General features: G+C 41.0%; 1 protein-coding gene across 2 annotated transcripts in view; it reads right to left on the bottom strand.

Annotated features, from left to right (window-relative positions):
- Positions 1-17,314, bottom strand: part of LOC128611019 (cytosolic carboxypeptidase 4) — a 99,055-nt gene that overhangs the window by 27,996 nt on the left and 53,745 nt on the right. For both annotated transcript variants that reach the window (XM_053630226.1, XM_053630227.1), the window contains exons 16-19: positions 17,162-17,249; positions 16,903-17,035; positions 16,509-16,662; positions 15,851-16,031 (exon numbers count right to left, since the gene is read on the bottom strand). In XM_053630226.1, coding sequence (XP_053486201.1) covers positions 15,851-16,031; positions 16,509-16,662; positions 16,903-17,035; positions 17,162-17,249 — 556 coding nt within the window. The remainder of the gene's footprint in view (positions 1-15,850; positions 16,032-16,508; positions 16,663-16,902; positions 17,036-17,161; positions 17,250-17,314) is intronic.

Below are 17,314 nucleotides of genomic sequence, written 5' to 3'. Positions count from 1 at the left end.
AGAAGTAGAGAACTGGGGAAACTACAGGAACAAGCTAGGAGAACCGGGGAAACTACAGCTCGGAACTCCAGTGCTAAATTAAAGTAGCTTTGGACAACTAGCATGTCCATTCGTGAGGAACTTTTCAAAAAGCTTAAAAACCTTTGAAAAATGGTTTTGAATGGGTTTGTGAAGAGGGACTTTAGATATATTTCAGTCCTGTCTTAAATAATACATCCATAGAGTACCACATAAAATATATGACATTCTGATGAATTAAGACACATAAAATGTGCAGTGAGCTCACTCACTCACTCGCTTACTCCTTTCTCATTCGTTACTTATTTAAAATTCTAGATTAGCTAGAAAAACCTTCCTGCTTTAGTGAAATATTAGTGAAATAATATTTGTAGAAGCACTGTTACAAAGCCTGGAGTTTCTGAGCGCCCTCTCACTTTATCACGCTCTGAAGGATCGCCGTCGTTTCTGTGAAATATGAAATGTGTAATGCAATAACGAGTCCTTATTGTTGAAGCAAATTGAAGTGGGATGCAGTTTGCCAAATGGAGCTGGGGATGAATTGCTGCTACTGATTCTGAGTGACAGGATGTCTTCTCTTCATCTCAGGGCAGGAGACGGTAATATACGCAGACGCTTTGTTAATATTTCTGTGAGTCTGTACAGAACCGTTCACTTAAACTTTTAGCGTTCCTGACGCTAATTTGGACTAAATTAAAACGCTATTATAACAGACATGACGAGTATACACCGGCGGTTCAAATCGGGGGACACCTGACTTTTAATTGAACCGGTATTTTCTTTATTACTCGTTCATTTTTTAAGAAAAGTACCACAGTGAAATATTTTTTTCTTTTTATAATAACCGGTAAACAACAAGAAGGTTACATTAATACTCCGCTAAACGAGGCTAACGTAATAAACAAAAGCAGCATTTTAACAAGATAGAAATTAAGCTCACGACCTTACATGAGTAAGGTGATTAGACCTTTAGCGCCCTGTACACGTGACATTTGTTCGTAGCGTTATGACCCACTAGATTAGCAGCTTAGCTAATAAAACCACACTAGCATTTGCTGAATAAATAGCGTAGCTTGCTAGCTGTCGAAATCTAACTAGCATGACATGCTAGTTTATAAGCTTAGCTAAAAATGGATCCTGAATTAAATGATCAATCGCTGAATAAATAGCGTAGCTTGCTAGCTGTCGAAATCTAACTAGCATGACATGCTAGTTTATAAGCTTAGCTAAAAATGGATCCTGAATTAAATGATCAATCGCTGAATAAATAGCGTAGCTTGCTAGCTGTCGAAATCTAACTAGCATGACATGCTAGTTTATAAGCTTAGCTAAAAATGGAACCTGAATTAAATGTTCAATCGCTGAATAAATAGCGTAGCTTACTAGCTGTCGAAATCTAACTAGCATGACATGCTAGTTTATAAGCTTAGCTAAAAATGGATCCTGAATTAAATGATCAATCGCTGAATAAATAGCGTAGCTTACTAGCTGTCGAAATCTAACTAGCATGACATGCTAGTTTATAAGCTTAGCTAAAAATGGAACCTGAATTAAATGTTCAATCGCTGAATAAATAGCGTAGCTTGCTAGCTGTCGAAATCTAACTAGCATGACATGCTAGTTTATAAGCTTAGCTAAAAAAGGATCCTGAATTAAATGATCAATCGCTGAATAAATAGCGTAGCTTGCTAGCTGTCGAAATCTAACTAGCATGACATGCTAGTTTATAAGCTTAGCTAAAAAAGGATCCTGAATTAAATGATCAATCGCTGAATAAATAGCGTAGCTTGCTAGCTGTCGAAATCTAACTAGCATGACATGCTAGTTTATAAGCTTAGCTAAAAAAGGATCCTGAATTAAATGATCAATCGCTGAATAAATAGCGTAGCTTGCTAGCTGTCGAAATCTAACTAGCATGACATGCTAGTTTATAAGCTTAGCTAAAAAAGGATCCTGAATTAAATGATCAATCGCTGAATAAATAGCGTAGCTTACTAGCTGTCGAAATCTAACTAGCATGACATGCTAGTTTATAAGCTTAGCTAAAAATGGATCCTGAATTAAATGATCAATCGCTGAATAAATAGCGTAGCTTACTAGCTGTCGAAATCTAACTAGCATGACATGCTAGTTTATAAGCTTAGCTAAAAATGGAACCTGAATTAAATGTTCAATCGCTGAATAAATAGCGTAGCTTGCTAGCTGTCGAAATCTAACTAGCATGACATGCTAGTTTATAAGCTTAGCTAAAAAAGGATCCTGAATTAAATGATCAATCGCTGAATAAATAGCGTAGCTTGCTAGCTGTCGAAATCTAACTAGCATGACATGCTAGTTTATAAGCTTAGCTAAAAAAGGATCCTGAATTAAATGATCAATCGCTGAATAAATAGCGTAGCTTGCTAGCTGTCGAAATCTAACTAGCATGACATGCTAGTTTATAAGCTTAGCTAAAAATGGATCCTGAATTAAATGATCAATCGCTGAATAAATAGCGTGGCTTGCTAGCTGTCGAAATCTAACTAGCATGACATGCTAGTTTATAAGCTTAGCTAAAAATGGATCCTGAATTAAATGATCAATCGCTGAATAAATAGCGTAGCTTGCTAGCTGTCGAAATCTAACTAGCATGACATGCTAGTTTATAAGCTTAGCTAAAAATGGATCCTGAATTAAATGATCAATCGCTGAATAAATAGTGTAGCTTGCTAGCTGTCGAAATCTAACTAGCATGTTAGAATTAGTGACTCGCTAGTGAGGCTGTGGTATTAGCTATTGGCTAATGTATTTAACACAAATACAACTCACGTTAGCTCACATAATTCACTCATTTGTACAAAAAAAGAAGTGAGAATGCACACCTACACACCTCTGTGTGTGTGTGTGTGTGTGTGTGTGTGTGTGTGTGTGAGAGAGAGAGAGAGAGAAAGAGAGAGAGAGAGATCCAGCATTCTGTGTAAATATTCATGAGTTCAGCTGTGCCAAATACTTCAGGGGGCACTTTTATTTTTCACCCCACCATCACTGCTAAAAGCCCACCTCATGAATCATTCACCATGTGTTTGATAGCTTTGGCTTTTTTGGGGTTTTTTTTGTTTAGTTTTTTTAAACTGTTTGTGAACAATAACTGTGCAGTTAGAGGAAAGAATGATGCCGTCAATCAGACGTGAATAAAACAAACCACACAATTCGATAATTTTTTTTTTCCTGTTTCTTTTCCAGCAGGGAACTTTTTAATGGGCATCTTTAAAGAGAAGCAGATAAACTTTAAGCAGCATAATTATTTAAATGAAGTTACCTAAGGCGGAATTAAATATGCAGTATGATAATGAACTTAACTTAAAGCCGTGTGGATGCTCGCATTGCACTTCATTTAAATCGCCTTGATTTTGTGGAAGAAATGAACAATTCATGAACGTATTAAATTCAGTGTTTCAGTATGATGTGTTTATAACAGAGTAATTATTTCAAAGTAAAATACCAGAGTATTTTGAATATGTTAATTACAATTAGCATGATTATTGATTATTGAAGCTGATGCTGTTGTTAGTTTTAGTTAGCCTACTTGAACTAGATCTTTAGTTTAAGGCTGTCATTTTCATGCTAGTTTCCCTGGTTCTCCCAGTTCCTAGCTGGAGTTTCCCTAATCCTCTTGGTTCTTTTCTATACTGTCTTTAGTTCCCTTAGTTCCTAGCAGGAGTTTCCTTAGATCTCATAGTTCCTAGTTCTAGTTTCCCTTGTTCTCCTAGTTACTAGCTGGAGTTTCTCTGGTTCTCTTAGTTCCTAACTGGAGTTTTCATAATATGCCTTCTTCCTAGATGTACTGTACCTGCTTCTCCTAGTCCTAGTCCATCTCCTAGTCCATATCTGTACTTTCTTTGGTTTGCCTACATCCTAGCTTTAATTTCCCCAGTTCTTATAGTCCTACTAGCTGTAGTTTATATAACTCTCCTACATCCTAGCTGTGATTTTTCTGGTTCAGTTTCCCTGCTTCTCCTAGTTCCTAGCTGTAGTTACCCTAACCATCCTAGATCCTAGCTGGAACTTCCCTGGTTTTCCTACTTCCTAGCTGGAACATCCTTGGTTCTCTTAGTTCCTAGCTGTAGTTACCCTAGCCATCCTAGTTCCTAGCTGGAACTTCCCTGGTTCTCCTAGTTCCTAGCTTTAATTTCCCTAGTTCTCATAATTTCTAGCTGGAACTTCCCTGGTTCTCCTAGTTCCTAGCTTTAATTACCCTAGTTGTCCTAGTTCCTAGCTGGAACTTCCCTGGTTCTCCTAGTTCCTAGCTTTAATTTCCCTAGTTCTCATAATTTCTAGCTGGAACTTCCCTGGTTCCCCTAGTTCCTAGCTTTAATTTCCCTAGTTCTCATAATTCCTAGCTGGAACTTCCCTGGTTCCCCTCCTACCTAGTAATTTCAGTTAGTTGAAATGGTGAAATGCTGCTGGCTGAAACTGTTATATATTGTAAAACAGGCTCTTCGTGCCGTACTATTATATTCAGATATTATAGTCATAATGAAGGTTTTACCTTTTTAAGGTTTTACCTTCATTATGTCTGCTTTACTTCCCAGAACCCAGTATATCAGCGTGATGCAGCATTAAGAGTGAAACACGAAATCTGAAGGCCAGGAGCCGAAGTGAATCCATCATATTAGAGATGACAGTTTAATCTGAAGTCTTCATTGCACTTTCAGCTGGTGCTCATCTGATCAGCATTTCACTCCGGGACCTTATAAAGCAGCAGACTGAGACGTCACTTCTTACTCACTGACTGGGCTCAATCACACACACTCGTACAGCGTTCGCATATTTTATCTAGGTACGTTCCCACACACAGTATTTCTGGATTCATGGCCAACTGCAGCAGTGGCATGTCTTATCCACATTCCTAAAGGACCCTGTGCCCAGATGTTTGAGATATTTTGGAAACTAGTTCTCCTTTCTCTATTGTTCATCTGAGCTGAATTTTTCTCTACTACAAAAGAAAACAAAATATGTTAAGTTTGATTAATCTTCATTATTATCTTCTTGACTGGAATCCTGTGTCGCAGTACGGAATTCAATGCACTTCTTCTTTCCATGTTCCCTTGGATAAATCCCGTCTTAAGTGGCATCTTAAAATAGTTGTTGGGCACGAAATAAAAATGCTAGCAATGTAGTTGTTAAGCCACGACGTGATCATGCCTGAACTTCTCTTCTTTAGTTTTGCTCTGGAGCTACGAGGCTGATGTAGTTAACAGCAACGAGGTATATGAAGATCCAGATTAATGATCGCTAAACTGCATGTAACCTGCTAAAAACGTCTTGAAAGTCGTGAGAGCGCCATGTCAACAATATGTACATTCTAGGATGTTGAGTGTCTTCATTGTGCTTCATTCCAACAATTAAGAACCTCTTCTACACCTCTTCTAGGAACACAATCGATCCCATAAAGCCAGCCAAAGCAACAGAGGCATCGTTTGCCATTTCAAATTTCAGTACATACTTGGGTTCTCCTAGTTCCTAGTTGTAGTTTCCCTAACCATCCTAGTTCCTAGCTGTAGTTTCCCTAGTTCTGCAAATTCCTAGCTGGATCTTCCCTGGTTCTCCTAGTTCCAAGCTGTAGTTTCCCTGGTTCTCCAAATTCCTAGCTGGATCTTCCCTGGTTCTCCTAGTTCCAAGTTGTAGTTTCCATGGCTCTCCAAATTCCTAGCTGGAACTTCCCTGGTTCTCCTAGTTCCTAGCTGTAGTTTCCCTGGTTCTCCAAATTCCTAACGGAAAGTTCCCTGGTTCTCCAAGTTTGTACCTGTAGTTTCCCAGCGTCTTCTAGTTCCTAGCTCTAATTTCTGTAGTTCTCCTAGTTCCTGGCTGGAACTTCCCTGGTTCTCCTAGTTCCTGGCTGTAACTTCCCTGGTTCTCCTACTACCAAAGAGTAAGTGCTTCCTAGATAGAGCCAGCACACTTAACAAAAAAAAAGTTTAAAAAAAAATAGCAAAAACTTGTTTTGCACATGATATGCTGGAGTCTTGATTAAAAAGTACATTTGGTGTTGTTTCTGTAAGCCATTTCATGGTAAGTGAAAGGTTATCTTTCTAGATACAGGATATAGAATGCACAATCATGGCCGATTCTGATTCGACTGCAATCACAAATAGAGTTCCATTTGATTAAACCACCTACTTATTAAGAATATCATCCAAATAGGGCTTAACACAGACAAGAATGTAAAAAAGCAAGGGCTTTATCTTTTAAACATATGCACTCGATCTTATTTTGCCCGAGCGAGAATCCGGACGTGTCTGAAGGGTAACGGAGCTCTGACCTGTCCATCACGCTTCAGAGACGAAGTGACAGTGACAGAGCCAGACGTATTCCACACACTGATGGATAAATATTCGTCGTACTTAGCCCACTCAGTTTACAGTAAGAGCATGAAAATATTCTGTTTTAAATAATTTATTCTCAAATAACAAGTTTCCAGCAAACAGTATCTGTGGATTTTGCTCTGTTCAAAACAAAAAAAACCTTCTCATTTTTCAGTGAAGAAACTCTCAGATCTGACAGATGTCCCGAGTTGTCGATCCGGGTCACGGCACCACCGGAAAATAAATACCGTAACACGGCAGGAAACTGTCAAACCCGTCACATTATATATGAATCCACGTCTACTCAATTCAGCTCACTTTCATTCATACGGAGTTTTTAAGTGTAAATACGGTCACAGAGCGGCTTTACAGAGACTTGGGTTCGGGTGTTTAATGAGCGCTGAGGGCAACAGAGGGAAGGGAAATTTCTAACTGAGGATGAGGGAGAAAACTTTGACAGAAGCTGAGATTCTGTCTGTGTGGCAGATGGATATTTGTTTAAAGAGACCAAACAGGACAGAACCCCTAAAGTCTAGATACTACAGCAGTTCTTAAACTTCCTCAGCTCCATCTCAGCTGCGTGGAGTTTCACAGGTTCTCTCCATGCCCATGTGGGGTTCCTCTGAGTTCTCCAGTTTCCTCCCACCTCACAAAAACACTCCGGGGGGTACCCTGGCTAGGAGAAATTGCCCCAGGTGTGATTGATGGATTTGAGTGTGTGAGTGGTGAATGATTTGAATGGTGCAGGGTGTATCCCCACCTCACGCCGGCGTTCCCGGGATACGATCCGGATTCACCTCCTCGCTGACGCAGATAAAGTGCTTACTGAAGAGGAATGAATGAAATCGATTCAATTCAATTCAACTGCTATTTATACCACTGATGAATCCTTAAATCTTTCTAATTTGGGGTCCGAGCACAAGCGGCTGGAATATGTTGCTTCTTGTAAAGACGAGGCTGAATCAAATGAAAACCTGTATTTTATTTATTTGTTTGTTTGTTTGTTTATTTATTTATTTGTATTTCGCATTATTTATTACAGCGACGTGTCATTATTTCATTTTCAAATAATTCTCGTATGCCCAGTTTTGGCCTTTAGTTTTTAATCCAGCGACAATTTATAATCCCGGATTACACCAGTGCTGAAGATTTCTGATGATTTTTGATTTACCCGCTTTATTATACAGTATTTTTGAATCGTCGTGCATTTCCACCTCAGACAAACGAAAACGTATAACGTTTATATAACGATGTCTTTTTTTCTTCAGAATTCAGCATAAAAATAATCGGACAGACGAACCGATGAGTGAAAATATATCAATATAAGAGAATATATATATATACACAAGAGAATTAAAACAAAATGAACATCCTTGTGTATATAGGATAATTTCTTACATTTTTTAATTTAGAATGTTCATGGTTCCGTCGGTGAATATAATTTAAAGACAGAAAGACCTCTTAATGCCTCACAGCTCATAACCATTGTTCTGAAATAAATGTGGCGAACAGTCAGTTGTTTTTTGTCCAAACGGTTCAGTTAAAGCGTTCTGCTTTAACGTACGTTGAGTTTACTTTTCAATTTCAGTGGAAGAATTTAAACAGGACTCGTGTTAACGCCGTTGCTCGGGTGATTTAAAGCAAAGACGAGGCTAGGTTTCATATGAAGCACTCGACGGTGTGTCTACGCGCTTATGAAATATGAAGTGAGCACGCCGGAGCGAGCTCGGGCAACGAGCCAGTGTCATGAGGGTCGTCCTGAGCAGGTACATTTCCATTCCTCAGATTTACATTCCTCCCCAAACACAACAGCGGAATGCATTTGCACATTTTTTGTCCGTGTATTTTATTTTTTTTTTCAGACCGAGGCCGGATTTTCAGACCCGTCCGAGACCTCTGCTGAATAATTTCCATGGGTGTTTATTCTCCTCTCCAAAATATTGCATTTCATTCAAATTCGTTCCTGAGCGCGCGCCTATTAGAGCCTTCTTTATTGCGGAGAGAAACCGAGAGAACCGCCGGGGTCTGGGGGCGCCACTGGAGTGGGGGTTTTTTGTCCACTTTTTGCTACGTTTAAGAAAAAGGCATGATTCAGGCGTGAACAATAAGAATGGAGGCTATAATTAAAGCTGATTTAAAGATTTATTAACGATCTAAAATATGAACATGTCGCCATCACCGAACACTTTTTCGTTTAGTTCTCACGTCACGCCGTAGATGTTAAAAACATTTCAAATGACAACGTAATTAATGTACTGTATAGCACAGCGCTGCTGAGTTCCGGATCCTGATTGGTCAGAAGGTGTTGATTAGTTTTCTGGTTTATATTAACGCGTCCGTTCTGATACTGTTACTACGTTTCTATAGCAACAGCTCGTTCACAGGGACGTGTAGGACGCACTAATAATAAACAGATTTAAATAATGGTTGATGTGGTAACGTTTTCTGTAGAGAGAAATGTGTTTATTTAACATGTATGGAAGGAGTCTCCAGTGTCGGTCAGAGGTAAAGCTGTAACTTTAAGTTTTCCGACTTTTTTTTGCGGTTTCTCGGTAACACGACAAGCTGTGAGGGTTTTTTTTTTTGGCCGTAAATTTCCAGAACGAAAAAAAAAGAGAGGTTGTTGAGGGAACGACACAACATTAAATGTAACTAGAAATGGATAAAAAGTACGTCATGGTGATCTTTAATATATGAAACATTGTAATGGTTGTTAAACCGCTGTGATAGAAGAGGAATAAAACAGTTTGGTAACGGTAACTCGTCATAAAGAGCATCACTACGCTGTGCATTACTGATGCGACGTTAGAGAATTCAGTAGGCGGAGAAACCGGCGAACGCTGTGACTTGGAGCAGTTGTGAAGCGTGCGTGAGGACAGATACAAGCTTTTAGCTTTTTGTCTCGTGACATTTCTGCCCGGGAGATAACACGGTTGCTTATCAGTGATGAGCAGCAGGGTGCCATTAGTTAATGAATCTGTCGTGAAACGTGTGGTATCTGTCAGTTCAGCCTGTAATCTCTGCGTTTCTGTAATTTCCTGTGATACTCCGTACGCCGGCGCTCTGGTTCATCTCTCCCTCTCTCCCTCTTTCTCTCTCTCTCCCTCTCTCGCTCTCTCCCTCTCTCTCTCTCTCTCTCCAGCTTTATCTCCGGTCATGATTACAGGCGCGGTCAAGCAGCGAGCTCATGGAGCAATAAGACACGGCGAGAAAAAAACACCGAGCTGGTAAATATTCCCCTGTATTTTAAATAGTTTCCTGTTTATTCGGCTGCTGAAAGGAAAATGCTGATCGATTCTGATAAGCAGCATCAAAAATAAACTTCTTTATCTGCTTCATTTTAAATGGTGTTTCTAAATGCATTTTGTCACAAGTGTAGCGCGCAATTTAATATGAAAAATTTGTTAAGATTTGTTCGTATTAAAGGAGGTGTGGCCTCATGTCTTGTTTGTATTAAAGGAGGTGTGGCCTCTGTGTCTTGTTTGTATTAAAGGAGGTGTGGCCTCTGTGTCTTGTTCGTATTAAAGGAGGTGTGGTCTCTGTGTCTTGTTTGTATTAAAGGAGGTGTGGTCTCTGTGTCTTGTTCGTATTAAAGGAGGTGTGGCCTCTGTGTCTTGTTCGTATTAAAGGAGGTGTGGCCTCTGTGTCTTGTTCGTATTAAAGGAGGTGTGGCCTCTGTGTCTTGTTCGTATTAAAGGAGGTGTGGCCTCTGTGTATTTGTCTTATTAAAGGAGGTGTGGCCTCGGAATCTGTCTTATTAAAGGAGGTGTGGCATCTGTTTTTTGTCTTGTTAAAGGAGGTGTGGCTTCTGTGTCTGTCTTAGTCAAGGAGTTGTGGCCTCTGAATCTATGACTTACTAAAGGAGGTGTGGCCTCTGAATCTTTGTCTTAGTCAAGGGGGTGTGGCTGTCCTATCTGTCAGTCCTAGTAAAACAGGGGCGGTACCTTTCAGTATTAGTAAAGTGGGCGTGGACTATGTATTTTTCAGTCCTAGTTCAGGAGTTGTGTCCTGTGTATCTTTAACCACAAGTGTGGAGGCGTGGCTACTGTGTCCATCATTGATGGTAAAGAAGGTGTCGCCTAGGTATCTGCCAGTCCTAGTAAAAGAGGCATGGTCTATATCTGTTAGTTCAAGCAAAGGAGGCGTGGCCTATGTATCTGTCATTCCCCGTTCAGGTATAGTACCGTGCGTATAGTAAGGTGAGTATAGTGTAAGTATAAATAAGGTGAAATCATTTTAACCATCTTTCACCTCTAGTTACATTCCCAATACGTCCATCACAATACAGAAAATCTCTGTGGTTTGTTACCAAACATTTTCACTGCAAACCTTCAGCATTCGCATGGAACCGTATGTGAAATCAAGCCGTTACCGTAGAGATGATAAAGGGTTGTGCATTATTGATACTGAAGAACATGGAGGTCTCGAGGGGAATAGTGCTGATGAATACATCCGAGTCTTTCTGGGAGAAAAAAACGGATTGCAAAGGTAACACCTTTTAGTGCTGAAGGGGACGTGGGGAGATTTGGGAAGGGTGCAAGGATCTGATGGAGCACAGTGGATTTATGACATCGCCCCACACCTCATCATGGCTGAGCAAGCCCGAGCAGCAATCATCGTCCTGGAGGAAATGATGCCGCTGCGCTCCCCTGCGGAAACACCACAGATGAAACTGCCATTTTTTGTGCTTAATCTAGCAGCTTCCAGTCTCCTCCACCCTCACTTCACCCCCCTCCTGCACCTCTGATGGCCAGATACGAGCTGCCAGAACTCAGGCTGGAGAATACGAGCTCTCGTCAGCCAGAGAAATTAACTGTAGAAAAATATATATCACAAACAAACTAATCGTGATGCATCGCTCAGCGCGTGAAGATTTATACCCTAGCCCGTATCTCTACTTTCAGGTTTCTTCGAATTGCGAATTTTGCTCCAGCGGAAACACACCGTCATCTCTTCATCGCTCTTACACACCACTGTGCTGTTGACCGGTGTGGCGTTATTCTCTATAACGACAGCTCTGACTGGACGGTAGTGCAGCTGCAGATCACAGGCTTAACCTTATCGTTTCTATAGCAACAGCTCGTTCTCAGGGACTTGTACGGCAGATGCTGTACGTAAACAGATTAAAAAAAAAACCGTTTACATGGTTACGCGCTTTCGGTAAGGAGACTGTACGTTTATTTATCATGTACGGAAGGAGTCTCCAGTGTCGGCGCTGTGTAACGATCAGAGGTAAAGCTGTAACTTGAAGTTTTCCCACGTCTTCGGTTTTACACTTCTGTGCGGTTTCCGGGTAACACGACAAGCTTCGTTTTCTTTAAGGCTGAGATAAAAGAGAGACATAGAACATTCGAAACGTAGAAAATTGTAGAGTAAAACACTCGGGGACGTCCTGTCAGAGGAAAATAACCGACTTCGGGGTGGTATCACACGGTGGTGTTATATCGCAGTGCAGTGGAGTGAAGGTGTGATATATACGTTGTGTTTGGATTGGATTAGGTGATCAGCGGGACGCCGGTTCAGAAGCTGAGTGGAGTTGAGAAGAGATTTCAGTTTGTGGCGAGCCAGCCATTTCCAGGAAACACAATAAAACAATCGCAAAGTATATGAGAAGCGTCCATCTTTTGTCTCATGACCCGGGAAGTGTTTAATATTTGGGGGAGGGGCACTTACACGCGCACCACGAGACTGAATACGGCAAGTAGCAGCAGTCAAACATCTTTTTTTTTCCAACGTGAGGTGACATCGAGATAGAAATCATGGATATGTGTATACAGACAGAACTGAGCTAATCAGACGAGTTCTGAGATTGGCGGAAAAGCAGCAGGTAATTGAGCATCTGTAAAATAAGAAATTACCCCAGGACCCTGCGTACATTAAATCCAGTTCGGATCGGACAAGACGCTGCAAATAAGTTGCACATGAACGTTTTTTTTTTTAATAAGACTGGGTTGATTACGTCCCATCCTGGCTTCAATGGCTTTGACGTTTAGTCTCCATCGTGCCTTATCTTTTCCAAGGTCAGAGCGAGGACTAAATGACAAAAGAACACATTTGAATGAACAATCTCTAGACGCCATTCTTGTGGTGAATGAGAGAGAAAAAGCAAGCACATAAAACGGCGATAACCGTGAGATAGATCCGAGCCCCGGTGGACGTCCTCCATTTTACGACCGACTGAACACGTTAAAGACGCGCTCGAGAGAAGGAGATAGAACAGAGGTCAGAAATACGATTCATCAGAGATGAGCGGTGGAGACGGAAAGCGTCTGCATCTCACAGCGACGGTAACCTCGAAAACCCGCATCGTACCGTACATCTCGTCTTTTACTGCACCGCAATTTATTCGTTACGACTAGCGTTTGCCTCTTCGACACCTTCGAGATCAGACGCTGAGACGAAGGGAGGGAGGAAAACGACGGCTGAGCCGGAAACACAGAGGCTGAACGCAAGTCAGAAAAAGACGTTCAGGGAAAACACGCTAAATGGTTTTTAATACCGTGCAACAGTTTTTATCCAGAAAGCAGCATGATGCTGACGTTCACGCGTCATGAATCGATGGGAAGAAACGTTTGGCGTCTGAGACGATAGAATATAATAATAAAGCAGGAACATGGCGCGCGTATGTGCTTCTGGATGCCAGCGTTGGCGTGTCGGTTATTCTGGCTCTCAGCAATGATGGAAAGTGAGAAAGACAAGAAGAGGGAATGCCAGAGAACAGCAACTGGCTGGGAATAATAATTACCTGGTGTTTAGTCGGACCAGAAAAACGCAGTTATAGGGTTCTCTTTGAAGTTTGCACATAAAAGCATCAAGTTCTTGCTAGTACTCATGAAGTGGAGTTACTCTAGGCACCTATAAGTGAAAGTGTTTTACTCCTCTTATACCAATGATCATACGTTATACTTTTTATCCATTTATAGCTACTGTATATATATGCTATGCTGTATATCTTTTCTCGCCTCTTTCTCTTCTCGTTAATAAAATAAAATAAAAAACACAACATGAAATTAGAAAGCATAAACTGTGTCTCTGTCCCGAAGGCGTTACAGCTTTGTTACAGAGGGCTGACACCGGAGACTCCTTCCATAAATGTTAATAAACATCCTCTTACAGAACACTTCGGTTTATGACGTACGAATCCCGGTGAATGAGCGGTTACCATAGAAACGATCAGATATCTTTTTCAAAAGCGAGTTGTGATTTGCAGTTGTTATGGATAATTAACCGACGCCTTTCTGACCAATCAGAAGGCGGAATTAAGCAGAGCCGTGGAGCCTTGGTAGGTCTGTCACCTCGAGGCTTTCTTCCGAAGGAGATAGAGAGACGGAGAGAAAAAGAAAGAGGGAGTGACAGAGGAGTGTGTTTGGCTGGGCTAAGCTGGCTGTGGTCACTGTTATTCCTGTAGAATGATGAAGTGTGCAAGCTGAGATCCATCCATCACTGCTGCGTATCCCAGCAGCCCATGGGGCCAGCACAATATGTCAGTGTCACGGTGCACACCGCCCCCATGCATCAAAACATTTTAATACAGCTCAACCTCTGCGTATTCCCTTTCAGCGGTTAAAGAGTACAACGGTGTTTCGTTTGGCACGAAGAGCGCTCCGGCTTCGCTCGTCCAATCACCTCGACGCTCCGCTTACACAAGCAGCAGGAAGGAAGCGGGAGGGGCTGTCCATACAGAGAACGAGGACGCTTCGGGTCAGGATGCGTTGCTGCTCTTGAGGTAGGGAAATGATCTGAAAACAGCAGGTACATGTTCTGGGACGTAAGAGGAGGAACCATCCTCAGTGGACGACCCTGGATGGTAGGGCTGGGCGATGATCTCATGTCGATATGATATCAGTATCGTCAGACATGTGGTCACACTACACCTTTCTGAGGTATCCTGGATGTTGTAATATCATTTTTTTAAATAAAATATTTTCGAAATAATGACAAAAACAGTTTTTCACTTCATGTTTGAAATCGTTACTTTTTTTTTAAATATAAAAAAATAAACAAATACATTTATTGTATCGATTGTGTAATCAAAAAAACATCAATATATTATTATATTAATAACATTGTCTGCAATAACACATTGCAGACACACTTTTTCATACATTTTATTTTAGATTTTATATTATTATATTTTTCTTTCTGTCCCTGCTATTATTTATTGACTTTTAAAATTTAATTATGTTATTTTTGCTACTATTTGTTCATTTGTTTATGTTTTATTATTATTATTATTATTATTATTCACAATCTACAGCACTAATTTAAATGTTAATTATTGTTGTTGTTGTTGTTGTTGTTGCTTATCTATATATAGAGATTGCAAATGAAATGAATCATTTGTTTATTTTTTTTTTTTAGTGAAGCATTTTCCGTGGGTATCTGCAGCGCCCCCTGGCTGCGAATAACTGAGTAACGGAATTATTCTGCGTACAGTTTATGAGATTATATATTGTATTCTAATTATATAATAAATAATGCCAGGAGTAAACAAGATACCGGATGTTAACACGTCCACGCTGTTACTTGCTCTCTCACGTCTTGTTTCTCTCCCTTTCTCTTTTTTCCCCCTACATCGAGTGTTATTCACGAGTCACATCCACTCACATCGCAGCGTCGCATCCCGCAGTCCAATCTCCGACCGATAAACAAGTGGAACATATTGGAAGGTTGTGTCTTTTTTCCAATCTCTGTGAGAGACTGAATTACTCCAGAGATCTCTCTGGGAAGCTAAGACTCATCACATACTTATACACACACACACACACACACACACAAACACACACACACACACACTTACACTTTTCCTTAGAGCAAAAAACACAAATAACAATGAGATTGAGTTTCATACACAGAACAGCACAGAGGCAGTGTGTTCTTTGTGTTTAGGGAATTTGATCTGTGTTTAAAGCACATTTTTAATAAGAATCAGTTCTGTCTCTTAGTAACGTTCACAGGTTTTAAAGCTCATATTTAAAGGTCGTATTCAGATTAACTCAGACGGAACTACAGACTCGAATCAAAAGAGTGAATTAAAAGTGTAATATTTTCTCCTACATCCTGTACACACACACACACACACACACCCACACACACACTACGATTTAGTATCGTGTGGCTTCGTTAAGTTTTGTGCAGGACTAACTGTGTAATAAAATGTACGCTAACAGAGCGCGCTGGATCAGGTGCTGTTCTACTGTACGCGCTGCTGAATAACGAGTGTGGAAGCCATTTTCTTCAATTAACCCGTGATTAATGTCATAATTACAACTAGGGCTGTTAATGCAGTGATACTGTTTACCGGTGATATACGAGACTCCTATTTTTTTATGTTGTTGTTGTATGTTATTTATGTTATTACATTTGACAACATTTCTAATCTAATGTTTTTAAAGGCGGTGGTCTAGACGCTGGTGAAAAACTCAGTTAATACATTGCGTGTGTGTGCGTGTGTGTGTGTGTGTGTGTGTGTGTGTGTGTGTACCTACTTGCCGTGTATCACTCCGTCAGGGTTCAGCATGGGGATGATTTTGAAGATGAACGTTTCTCTCAGACTCTCGGCCACGGCGTCGTCGCTGCACAGGAACTCCAGCGTTCCCTTCATCACCCAGCTGGAGTTACACTCACCGGGATGCACCCTCGCTGTCAGGAACACACACGGCCTGTTCCCTACACACGCACACACACACACACACACACAAGCAAAACATGTCAAATTACCACACAGTGTTTATGAGCTAAAGTTCAGTTCTTTTTTTCAAAAATCTGAGACATATTTGAGAGAGAGAAAGAAGGAAGGAAAGAAAGGAAAACAGCAGGACTAAAAGGTGTTTCAGATGCACAGGGTCAAAGGTCAGCGAGTGTTTTTGTACACTGCAGCTCCCAAAAGGCAATGAACACATGCTAACATTTACAAGCATGAAAAAATGCTGATTTTAATAATCCATGGAAATTACAGAGAGGATGCTGAATAGGTGACATACGAGACCTGTTTGTTTGTTTGTTTGTTTGTTTGTTTATTCCTCTATTTGTTCCTGTTGATTTCTACTCCTAAATCTACTCTATGGCGATATTGGGAAATAAGGAAGGAAGGCAAAAAAGAAAAACAACACACACACACACACACACACACACACACAGACTCACGGAGCTGGTGCAGGTGTTTAGAGGTGTGTGAGGTGGGCGTGGCCGTGATGGTGATCAGAGGACAGGCGTTTCCCCCGAGAGTGTTACACAGCGTCTGCTGTCTGAAGAAAATCTTCCGCGGGTCGAGAGAGCGCTGCAGCATCTGGAGGTGAGACTGACGACAACAACAACGAAAACAATGACAACGACAACAACAACAACAACAACATAACTGATTATAGCACATATAATCAATAACAATAATCAATAACAATAATCAATTCACATACACATACTGCATTACTGCATTACAAGCTGTTAGTGCTTGGACCCCTAATGACAGAAGCTACATGAGACCTGTAGCTAAACACACACACACACACACACACACACACACACACACACACACACACACCTGCAGCGTGGCGAAGGTGTACGGATAATGATAGGCCAGGTAACACACATCGTCCTCGTGCCTAAAGGTGACGGTGAAGGTCAAAGTGTAAAAGCAGCGACCTCCGTGACCCTCACACGGCCGGAAATTATTCCTGACAGGAAACAGGAAGTGGTTATGTTACATTATGGTTATGTTACATAGTGGCATTGTGGAGGTGTGTGTGTGTGTGTGTGTGTGTGTGTGTGTGTGTGTGTGTGTGTGAGAGAGAGTGTCTCACCTATAGTAGCAGATCTCAGTTCCCGTTCGAACCCACTGAGGTCTTCCCTCAAGTGCCTCTTTTACTGAATACAACACGGGCTGCATGCCTAACACACGTACACACACACACACACACACACACACACACACACACACATATGATGTTTACTTT

Source organism: Ictalurus furcatus, chromosome 8, assembly GCF_023375685.1.
Source record: "Ictalurus furcatus strain D&B chromosome 8, Billie_1.0, whole genome shotgun sequence".
In the NCBI taxonomy this organism is placed as follows: domain Eukaryota; kingdom Metazoa; phylum Chordata; class Actinopteri; order Siluriformes; family Ictaluridae; genus Ictalurus; species Ictalurus furcatus.
This window is presented reverse-complemented; position numbering and strand designations above follow the sequence as displayed.